The sequence below is a fragment of the Ptychodera flava genome, chromosome 5, assembly GCF_041260155.1.
Source record: "Ptychodera flava strain L36383 chromosome 5, AS_Pfla_20210202, whole genome shotgun sequence".
Lineage (NCBI taxonomy): Eukaryota > Metazoa > Hemichordata > Enteropneusta > Ptychoderidae > Ptychodera > Ptychodera flava.
The window spans coordinates 23705652-23717824 of NC_091932.1; the positions used below are offsets into that span (position 1 = coordinate 23705652).

Consider the following 12173-nt stretch of genomic DNA (forward strand, 5'->3'; position numbering starts at 1 on the left):
ATGTGTTTAGGCGTGTATATCAGGTAAGCATTAGCAAGATTGGATATTGCTTACATACTGCATTCCAAGCCATTCACAATAGGTGTATTACTTTAGGGATGATATGGCGTATTAACCCAACCTGGACAATTATTAAAATGTAGACCCCACACAGTCAGACATTAAATGCAGAAAAAGTGTAGACAATGCAGACAAAATGTTCCCTAGTTTTATCATTTTTCCCTCATGACTAAAATAACGACACAAATGCCAGGTCAAATGTCTAGGTCCATCTATTCAAAAAGCAGCTTTTAAATTAACTAACAAAATTCTGCTGCATATTTGAACTTCTTGAGTTGAGGGAGAAGAGTATATTTTAAATCAAACTGACAACAAAAGGTCTTAAGTTTTTGTAGCACAAAAATGTGTGGGATATGACCAGGTCTGAGAAAGCAGTCACGAAAAGAAGTCATTTAATAATGTAGAAGACAACTTTATTAGAAACTAATAGTAGAGCAGCTACATAAAGTGAAGCATAACACATGGTAAAAGACAGTGACGTGAAATGTCACTGATTTTGGAAGGCGGGTTTTCCCATTTATAACACAGTTTTTGCGAGAACGGGGTCTGTTAGTGACAAGAGCGCCACATGACGGATTTAAAACACTGTCTTAGTACGTGAACTCTGGTTGGTAGAGTAAACAGTGATAGGAAGCGGTGCCTCAAAGCTGAAATCCCAGAAACCATGTTATCTGATATACAGTAAAAAATATACTTATAATGACGTAATACAAGACTATATTTCTGAACACGAAAATACACAAATGTTCAATTTTTCATAAGAATCGACAAATTTATTCTTACGGAATATGATTGGAACTAATTTGGGATAATTGGATAGTGAAATGATGTCGGTTTAATCTACAAATGAAAGCTCTCTGCTTTGCTTTTTAAGTTACAACCTTGTTTTTATGAGTATTTTGCAATATTGCAACAATCAGCTATAGGGCACCTAACACTTTTTGAGGAATTTGAAAAATATTATCATCAAAATCATCCCTAATGAATCGCGTTACGGATTATTAGAGTAGATTGAACATATCCTCTTTTTCTGGGAGTTACTGTTGCAATGGTAACAGTACTCACGAAATAGTATGACATTAGGAAATGACAACTGAAAACATAATTATGATAACGAATGTTCTAAACGCTGTTCGTCGCGGATACTTCGAGAATTTTATAGAACAACAAGTAATATGCTGCATTATAATACCCCCCCCCCCCCAACATACACACAATGACAAACACACTAAATTCAATCGGTGGGAAAGTTCGGCAATTGCGTTTCTGTTTCTTTTATTTCATTTTATCTTATTATATTAAGTTTCCAAATCAAAAAACTGCCGATCAGGCTTTGTATACCGCAAAGGGATTAACAAAATCACCATTCAGAATCGATTGTAACCGTCATCATACCCATCATAATGTCTTCACATCTAAAACAATCTTGAATTTTAAACATATGCCAATAATGTCATCAAATTATTCTATCAAAGAAACAAAAGCGATACACACACAAAATCTAAGTTTAAAAACGACGTTTCTGAAAAGTATCTTGCCATGGCGGTTTTCACTCTGCTCTATGAAGTACTTTCGCATTCAAAGTATACTGTTAAACAGTATATATTCCTATTTCACAATATTTGTTTTGAAAGCTCGGGGAGGGCTTATTCTATGTTACACTTCCTTTGCTGTGAATCTGATTACTCAGTAAAAGTACAATAACGATACTAATGATAAAAGATAACATAATTCTTGAGTTTTTTTTTCACTTATTGCACAAGTATGCTTGATTTTTAGAAAATCGAGAATTTTTTCCATGAAGTCAACATAGGCATTTATTTTAAGATACCAGTAAATGTTAGGAAATTTGTTTCTGTAGAAAAAAAAACATTTACATGATGACCAATAATTTTTATTCGGCATTTAGTACGAACGTTGTTGAAAATGTCATTATGGAATGTTTGTGTAAAAGCGTAATTATTTTCCTTTCAGGCCGTATACTACTTTGAACTGGACACCAAAAATCATAACTGTCTCAAACCGATCATTTAGTATCTCGGGCACCATTCAAATTCAATCAACTGGTCGGTATACAAATTTACAGTAGCCCATATGTTAATTTCTATCAAGGTCTTAAACTACTCTTTGATGACCACAATACTTTCGTCAGCATATGGGAAATACAGCTCGTCGTTCAGCTCCTCGCAACACTCTCTTAAGAATTTCATAAAATCACTGACAACTTCACGAGGCGCTGTCTTTCTGAAGTCATGTACTTGTACAAGAAAGTCCAGCATCAAATTTCCATCTTTCGATTCTTCTTTGAAACACTCGTCAATCTTGAAACTGCTCTTTCGTTGACGAGTTTGTATCTTCACATCCGGGATACGTCTCTGTAACATATCGCGGAGAGTAGCTGATCCAAAATTAAGGTAAAATAGGGTCGGGGACGATGGTACCCATGTAAAGGTAAATTTTCTCCCAGGCTCCTGTATACGACCAATGAAATTGTCAAGAAAAAAAGGAACAAACTTAAATTTCAATGCGTTCCACTGTTCATATTTTATCGATTTACTGTTTTGACCAAAATATATTACACAAATTCTACTACTATTTTGTGTTATATACTTGTAATATTTTTTCTGAGTGACTAATCTTAGGTATGTCAATCTTTGAAGACGACTAGGAATAATATCTGCGATCTTAGTGCGTGACAGTGTTTTCATTGTTAATTTATCTAATGTAGAAGAAAAGCACTTCGCTCAGAACGTACATCAAGTTCTAGCGAGTATAGCATTTTCTAATGGCGGGAAAGGGCAGAGTTCCATTCTCGACTGTTTTCGTTTTATACAGTCACTTTCACTTGAAAAATATAGCGTACCGCGTCTGCTCACGTTTCCTTGTGTATTTTTGCCAAAAAATAAATCACGTGACTCCTAAAAAAACCGATAAAACTTACGTCAACTTGAGTGAATGTTCGGCCGATACTATGAAGGGTGCTTAATATGCGACGCGAAAAAATTGTGGTTCTGTATCCTCTATTTCTTCAGTTGTTATTAACTCACTTTGCGAGCTTTACTCGAAGAACAATGTTATGAAATTCTACAAAGTGATTCTGAAGGACAAACTCATGTATTACCGACAACTAGTGTAGTAAACAGCATCCCTCCCTTGTTCAGTTGACCATACAACTCTACGATGACGCTTTCAGGGTCTGCCAGATGGTACGCACTGTGTTGAAGATGGATAATATCAAATCCTCCTGGCTCTCTTTTCTTCAGATACTCTTCTATGGTGGTAGGATGGAAGGCAAATTTTGTGTTCTTCCAAAGACCCGCTTCTTGTTTAGATTTAACTAAATGTTCAAATTGTTGTATTTGACTTTCTAAAGGTTCGACGGCAATATAATAAATACTGCTGTATTTGCTGTCCAGTGTATCAATTATTGGAATATCCGATGTCCCTGTTAATATATAAAGAGAAATTAAAAAAGATATATTTTGCATATTTACATATTTTGCGGCCACTGTAAGATCTGCAACGTACTCTTGCCATGGTTTCAAGGAAGGTATCCCAGAATTCTTCCCTGGATCTTCTGTACCTCTACGGATTTCAGGATTGACGTGCTAGTATTTTCGAATTCAATGTTTTCCCTCGAACAAGTAATATTTTTATCAAATTGTATGCCTGACAAGTATTTTGGTATGGGAACAACGTCCACTGGACATTGATAGCAACACAAGAAAAGCGCTCCCCATGTAATGAAATATAAACAGCACGAGTTACGGTTGCAAATGCTAAAAATGTTGCAATGAACGCACGCATTAGCGACTTATTTTACGTTATTTTTGAAAATGAGCAAGTCCAGTAGCCGTAGACGCGACTAATGGTGGAAGCAATTCTACAATGCTCTCTGACCTAATTTTCCACCCACCAAGTCTCAAGGAAGATGGTGGTTCGAACGACGATAGCTAGCACTACTTTATTGCAGCGTGTCTATTTAAACTTTGATTATTTTCTATATGGTAATTCTTAGATAGGACAAACCTGAATATAGTTCAGCCAATATTCAATAGGAACAAAATCTTAAATTGATATTACAGTAAGACATTACACTCAATTGCAATGATAAAAGCCTGAATATTGGAACGCGAACGAGATAAAAATACTATATGCAGAGCAATTATTATTGTGTAGTTTTGAATTCTAGTTATAAGGTGTTTTATTGCATCATTTGGTTTATGTTATATTTTTAGGGAAAAAATCACATGGTACCATTATGACATTACAAGAAAATTAACTTACTATTCCTTGATTTTCATGGCTGATCGTTTGAGTATGCTATTTGTGATTGATTGATTGATTGATTGATCGATTGATTTTGTGACAGATAGACAGACAGATAGACATACAGACAGAGACAAACAGAGATACAGAGAGAGGGAGAGGGAGAGGGGTGGAGAAGGACAGAAATCGAGTTACAATCCAACCATCCTTACCATTAGACGATCCAACAGCAAGTACTCGAAGCATAGAATCTTTTTCCCCACTGAACACAAAATTCTCGAAAGTATCCCTCACATGCGTTTTGCGTTGATCAAAGAAATCGTCAGGCCTAAGCCGGCGTATCGCCACATGTGCTTCAAAGTACTTTTCAGGGAAACGAACTAATGCCTTCAAGTCTTGAGTCATTGTGAGCTTCAATTGAAACAAAACCAGAAGAAAAGAACATAACATTGATTATCACCGAGAGTAACAGTGATCACTGTATTTTGTCCTTGCAATGTAGCACTGCAGTGATGTAGTAGTAAAACAATACAGTTCATTATTTTCATTTCAGAATGGCTAATTTCGACATCGTGAAACTCATTTATAATCATATGTTGAGTAGTTGTGGAGTCGTCATAATGCATTTATCACTTCATCGCAGTTAAAAAAGGTACTTCCTGGGATAATAAGCGTTTTAAACCGGTTCCGACTGGTTTGAAACGATCATGACTCCTTCCGAAACAACTTAGTGGTAAACACTCACAAATTGAATTGTCTTTAATGCATTAACAAAGTCATATTAGCGATTGAATACATCAATATGAACATTTATGAACATCATCTGGGCGCATGCTTCCATCGATGTATGAATTTGCCATATCCATACGACCTTTCAGTACACAACTACTTTCATTCATCACTTCAACATATGCCTCCGTCATATCGCCATGTGTATTTATTATGTCAATATGTGTGCTCATTACATCAATTTGTACATACGTCACATCAATATATATATATATATATATATATATATATAATATATATATATATATATGTATTTCATATATATATCAATACATGGTGCACATGCAAAATCATGATAAGCTGTGATTTTATCATGAATAATACTTATTATTAATATAAAGTTTTGATGTGCAATGACCCCAATAAGGATGAGTATTGATTCTATCAGTATTTGAATTTATCAAATTTTGCTGTGATTTGCAACGTCACAATGTATATTTACCACGTCATCAATATTAACAATATTGTTAAATATGCTGCCACGGAAGTACCTAGCGGAGTCTACCGTTATATTTTAGGAGCGGCCAATGGGTGTGAGAGGCTCAATAGGTGTTCCAATGGGATTTTATGTCGGAGGGAGGAACAAAAGGGTGGGTTATTTTCATGACAATAAATCGTTAGACACGTTTGCCTAAGTTAAACTACGTTTTGCTCAACTAAGTTCAACTTCACTAACAAGACGCCGCTGTAGTAGAATGTGTGAAGAGAGGTGCGAAAACGAATATGTATTCCCAGCAAACTGGGTTCTGCTCAACTAAAAAGGTTGTTGTAGAATATGTGAAGTGGGGTGACAAAACGGCAAAAAAAAACTTTGAAAAAAAACTTTGCATAGACTGAGTTAATAGCGGTATTCTTGCAGTAATTGAAAAGAAACAAACGGTCCTATGACCCTTTTTCAATCCTCAAAAAAGAGATATACCGTCAAAACAATAACTATTGCCACTAGTACGCTTCTGCTACTGTCTCACCCTGCAATTAGCATGCTTACTCTACCCCTCACATCCGTCGGCCGTCCCTGAAAACAATGGTACATTCCGCTGGTTACTTCTGTGGCAGCATACACTTGACAAGGTCCGGTCCTGTAACTCCATCGATGACAAACATTTACAATCACTCCGCTCGGTCAAAGTACACATGCATACCATTCGCATGTACATATCGCCTAGCTCGACTGCCTTGTGATCATGAGGCTGCAAGGTGGTCGGAAACACTCCGAGGGACCGTGGCGGAGAGTAGTTTGGTAAATCTGTTTACCGCACCGTCTACCTAATTCTCATTGTATGCATTCTATTCGATCAGAGTTTAAAGGTATACAGTCACCTGTAATTTAAATATGCCTATGTATGGTCAAAGGGGCGTTCCTTGGTATTCAAAATGCCCATGTGAGGGCACTGTTTTAAAAAGCGGCCACCCGCTTAAAATCTGTGATTGGTTAGATTTTCTTTTTCCATGGTAACTGTGGCAAAAGTGGAACAGGTGACAGTATACCTTTAATAGCAGGCAGTGTTGCTACAGTTCTATAGCCCTGTACTTTCCCTAGCGAATTTGGTTGTGAGACGGGCAAAGTCGGTACCTCTCCCCATACACAAATCGCCGGGAAGGTCGCGGGCAACGTAACGGCAGCAACAGGCAGTTATGGTTTCATATATACTTACGGATTTTTGGTCGGCAGTTCGATTCTATCATAAACAGTTCTCGCTTCTAGTTCTACTATCTATGATTCGATGAAACGCCTCAGCAACTCCGGTTATGGTCAAAGCTATATCAGAAGTTGCACAATGTCTGCTACCGGATGCATATACCACTGTCTGCCAAATGCGCATGTCTTATAAAATCCGCCCACTTCGCTGTACCCTACTCGTTGGTAAAAAATAACCCCTTAACATGGTATTTTAATCGAGGATACGATCGCACTGCATTGAGATGAAAATATCTCTGAAATTTCATAAATTCACAAAATAATTACAAAGTCAGCTTCTTGAAAAAGAAGTGTTTATGGAAAAGGTTGGTAGAATAAATTATTAGCAATACAACAAAATACCTCTACCCATCCTTGGGGACAGACATTAAGGGACCCCTATGATGTGTCCGACCACAAAAGGCAACGTCGTAGAGAAGTTTTTTTTGCAAACACTGGGCGTGATGGTTAAACAATTGCCTAGTCGTTTGCTTATCAGAGAACACGACCTTGAACACAATAGAACAAAATTAGACATCCTAGCTTCCAGAGTGAAATAACAAACTTCAAGTGGGACAACATAGGAATACGGACAATCTGTCATTATACCACGCAATTTATCCTCTGAACCTAAACTTGAGGCGACTGATGAAGAAAGTCTCGCAAACTTTCGAAACATGGCGTTAAAAGGTGCTTGTGAAGTACTCAGTCTCTCTACTAATTCTCATTAAGGTTACCTTTGTGTGCATTCTATTCGATCAGAGTTTAATAGTAGGCAGTGTTGCTACAGTTCTATAGCCCTTTACTTTCCCGGGCGAATTTGGTTGTGTGACGGGCAAAGTCGATACCTCTCCCCATACACAAATCGCCGGGAAGGTCGCGGGCAACGTAACGGCAGCAACAGGCAGTTATGGTTTCATATATACTTACGGATTTTTGGTCGGCAGTTCGATTCTATCAGAGACAGTTCTCGCTTCTAGTTCTACTATCTATGATTCGATGAAACGCCTCAGCAACTCCGGTTATGGTCAAAGCTATATCAGAAGTTGCACAACAATGTCTGCTACCGGATGCATATACCACTGTCTGCCAAAATGCGCATGTCTTACAAAATCCGCCCACTTCGCTGTACCCCTTAGGGAGCCTTCACTAATTACAGGGGGTGGGCCGGGGGAATTGTGGGGAGGGTCACTTTTTAGAAAACAGTTCAAGGGGGAGGGTCACTTTTTATACACCTATCTTGGGGGGAGGGTCACTTTTGACAGAAGCTGATATTATGGCCAAAACTTTGATTGTCCGTGTGATATTTCCTGAATAGGAAATCACCAACAAAATACGCACACACTTATAGACCGCCATGCATAGTGAATCGACATTTGGTGAAATTCCAAAATCAAATTTCTTAAACAACCATGGACTTGTAACCATTCTAGTCTTATCAAGAACAATAATGTAAATAATCAAGCATAAATAAATGCACAGATTTATCTAATTTTGTACTGAAAAAAAATTATTCACAGTTTTATCATAGACCCCAATGCATAGTGAATCGACATTTGGTGAAATTCCAAAATCAACTTTCTTGCACAACCATGGACTTGTAACCATTCTAGTCTTATCAAGAACAATAATGTGAATAATCAAGCATACATAAACGCACAGATTTATCTAATAATGTACTGAAAAAAATATTCAGTTTCATCATAAACCCCAAAGTGAGCCAACACAGGAATACGTACAATCTGCCATTATACCACGCAATTTATCCACTCAACCTAAACTTGAGGCGACTGATGAAGAAAGTCTCGCAAACTTTCGAAACATGGCGTTAAAAGGTACTAGTGTAGTACGCAGTTTCTCTACTCTTCAGTGCAGACTGCACTGACACGCATATTACAGCTGTGTCTCGCCGTACCAATTCGGTTCTGTACTCAAGACAGTGAAACAAAATATACAAACCACCATACATTAAACGCAAACAACAAAATATGTACGATGTGTGGAGTTGCTCTCCCTCTAGTAACTATGACTCTACTCGCATGATGCCATGTTGCAACGGTCACAGTCCCTTTTATATAGGATAGAGGGACTGTGCAATGGTATTCTCAAAGTGACCGTTCAATGTTTGTTGCAAAATATTTACTCTAGTACTTCCGTGTTGTATTCAAACAACCTGAAGAGCGCAGATAAAACAGAACGATGCAGTTCAAACAGAACGACGCAGGTGTATCAGAACGACGGAATTACAAACTAAAGAGCGCAGAGTCAAAGCAGAACGACGCAGGTCAAACAGAACTACACAATTACAAACTGAAGAGGGTTTGTGTCTTTTATCGGCCACGGTAAATATGGCAGTAATATTTACAGCAAAACGGTCATTTGACTGACAGGTGATCACACAAACTGTAAGGCAAAGAGCATGTTTTAGGCATTATGTAAGCTTGAGATGGTGGCTCGGTCACAGGTCATGCCATTGCTTTTCTACAGCCACAAGACACAAGTGTCCTATGCATACAGCTGTGCTGCTTCAGCAATCAAGACAGGAAGTAATTTGTTATATGCTAACAGTGATAAAGATCTTACCGTCGAGGTGAAGAGGGATTGCGTTTCACAAATACGTCGACTTGCGCAGGCAGTATGATCAGGCAGTGTGCTGTGCAGTAAGGTCAAACTCTATAATTATATGCGACCCAGCCCCACTATGTGTGTCAAGGACGGTACATTATGCATAACCGTAACGAGTGACACACGGAAACCAGAACAACAAAGGTATACTCAGGCAAGACTGCGTGATTTTGGCCTGTTCATGGTTTAAGAGAAAACGACATCGGCGTACCCATAGCAATGTCCTGTGTTACTTCTTGCTTTAGCGGATTACGGACGATGCTTAGTCTTTGAACCTTACTTTCGTCTCAGAAAGTTTGTATTCGTAGCTTCAGTGCAGCGAAGGTAAACATCTGTTTTGTCACAATGACCTGGTTGGACGCAAATTTTATAAAAAAGCCATGATAAGATAAAGTAAAATATATTGATGTAATCCACTGGCATTATAATAGTGTGACGCCATGTTGGGCATCCATTTATCTCTTTTTTTAAAACTATTTCTGATTGGTTAGAAGGAACTGCCCAAATGTAGGCGCACCAAAGTTTAAGTCATACTTGTCTCATTTACGTCGGAAAACTTTAGTTGAGAAAGCTGATATCGTATCAGTATGACCTACAGTGACATGACACTAAACGAGTGACTTCGATAAAGTATGAGTAAACTGCACAACACTTGAGAAAAAGCCGCCATACCTCTACCAGAAACAGCAAGCATAGGAAACTAATCTATGTGTCACGCAAAAACCAGCTTTATAATGTTACCCGAAAATGTCACTTTTGGAAGGAGACAGAAAAGACCACATCTCACTTAAAGTAGAAGACCACATTTCAAAATATGCAAAGTCATTAAATGAGTAGGAACCTCCGAAAGGAGCTGTAGTGTGAAGTTTTCCAAGGATAGTGGTGGTTTTGTAAGAGACCAGTAATAATTGTAACATTATAGATCTCCTGGAAATATTGTCTCCGCTAATCACTTTGCAAGGATATACACTTTATGTGGCGATTTGCTCAATTATATCCAAGTACAACGAAAGCGCTGTATACATATATATGTCGTCGAAAACGATACATGTGTATGTATTACATACACTTTGCATTGCAAAAGTTAGTAGTTGGAATGTTTTATAACTACAATAGTATTCATTTTTGCCATCTTTTGCATAATCTGTCTGTCTGTCTGTCTGGCTGACTGTGTCTTTCTGTATTGTCTGTATAGCTGTCTGTCAGTCTATCTGTTTGTCTTTCTGTACAATGCACGCGGCCACTCATTTAAAGCTCAGTGATTTTACTTTCTTTGCAAAAATTAGCAAGTAAATTCCTCTCTGGCCTAATTTTTAACCTCAAAAGTCTCAAGTAAGAGGGTAGTTCGAGCGACAACAGCCAGCACTGCTTTATTTCAGCGCGTGATTTTCTATACGGTAAATTCCTTGACAAGACACTGAAGCCTCAAAACAATTATGAGCCATAAGAAGAAAACCTTAGATTGATGTAACATTACCCTTAATTTCAACGACAAAAGCCTGAATATTGGGATACAAACTGGATTAAACACTGTCTGTGGTGTGATTTTTATAATTCTCGTGCAGATTTTATCTCTTTTTATGATGTATTTTATTGTATCATTTGCTTTGTGTAAGCTTATATATCTTGATTTAGGGAAAAATTCACACGCAAATCACAGTTATGACACTCGTTACAAAAAAGAAAATTAAACTATTCCTCGATTTATTTATTGATCGATCGATTGATTGATTGATTGATTGATTGATTGATCGATTGAGAGATAGACACAGATAGACAGACAGACAGACAGAAAGAGACAAACAGAGATACAGAGAGAGGGAGAAGGGTGGAAATGGACAGAAATAAAGTTACAATGCAGCCAACCTTTCCATTAGACGATCCAAGAGCAGGTACTCGAAGCACAGAATTTTTCTCCCCACTGAAAATACTCTCAAAAGTATCCCTCACATCGGTTTTCTTTTGATCAAATAAATCGTCAGGCCTACGTCGGTGTATTATCATATTTCCTTCAAAGTACTCTTTCCCGAAACGAACTGATGCCTTTAAGTATTGAGTCAAGTGTGAGCTTCGATTGAAAAAAGACCTAAAGAAAAGAACAGTATTAAAGATTACCATTAATTATCCATTATCCATTGCTTTGATAAAAATTGTAACGGTGCTTCGTTAACTCTACTGCGTGTGGAGGGGTCCCAGTCAGAAACTATGTAACGACTGCAGCTCGATTATAGTACCACTCTTTTTGAGGCTGGGGATTTAGCCGAGCGGTTTTGATTGTGATGTCTTCGGCAGATGACTTGGTGCAGCACGTCGTGAGTCGGAATCTCATCGATAATTTCCATACAGACACAGTTTCAGAGACTTCCTGTGTGTACGTATTGCTTTTGCGCCACGCCAAAAAACAAATATAACATACTTTAGTCAACTTTAAAGACTTACGTAGTTGTCTTCCATAACATGGGATAAGAAATTGGCATCTGGGATGATTTGGCTATAAAACGTTATTTTAAATCAGGATGTAGGTTATAAGTGTATCATGTTATATTATTATAGGTAGCTATTAAGTGTGCTGAAAAATCTATCCGAGATATCAATCTATCCGTGATATCAACGATTGGCCAAAATTGGTCAAAAGCTTAGCCCAGAAGTAGTATGTAAGTAACACCTAGCATCGTCATTCCTTTTAGGTCGCTGTGAATACGATGCGGTTTTTTGGCAGATATCGTAATGATAAAAAGAAACGATGTACTCG

At 37.8% G+C, this 12173-nt stretch overlaps 1 protein-coding gene across 3 annotated transcripts; it reads right to left on the reverse strand.

The window, feature by feature from the left end:
- Positions 1-1362: 1362 nt before the first annotated feature.
- LOC139133319 (histamine N-methyltransferase-like) lies at positions 1363-9511 on the reverse strand. Of its 3 annotated transcripts, none has more exons than XM_070699857.1 (4): positions 9380-9511; positions 4542-4740; positions 3182-3505; positions 1363-2531 (listed from the first exon to the last, which is right to left on the reverse strand). In XM_070699857.1, the coding sequence occupies exons 2-4, from the start codon at positions 4732-4734 to the stop codon at positions 2470-2472; spliced, it is 579 nt and encodes a 192-aa protein (XP_070555958.1). In that variant the 5' UTR covers positions 4735-4740; positions 9380-9511; the 3' UTR covers positions 1363-2469. The 3 variants fall into 3 exon arrangements, with proteins under 3 accessions (XP_070555958.1, XP_070555960.1, XP_070555959.1); XM_070699859.1 differs by lacking the exon at positions 9380-9511 and adding an exon at positions 7727-8240; XM_070699858.1 differs by lacking the exon at positions 9380-9511 and adding an exon at positions 6774-7063.
- Positions 9512-12173: the final 2662 nt, after the last annotated feature.

What these genes read in the sequence shown, in the direction of transcription:
- LOC139133319 (XM_070699857.1), bottom strand. Translation starts at nt 4,734, where the DNA reads ATGACTCAAGACTTGAAGGCATTAGTTCGTTTCCCTGAAAAGTACTTT. An exon ending in TGCTGTTGGATCGTCTAATG is followed by an intron (nt 3,506 to 4,541) that starts GTAAGGATGGTT and finishes ATATATTAACAG; the next exon opens with GGACATCGGATATTCCAATA. An exon ending in GTTTACTACACTAGTTGTCG is followed by an intron (nt 2,532 to 3,181) that starts GTAATACATGAG and finishes GGTCGTATACAG; the next exon opens with GAGCCTGGGAGAAAATTTAC.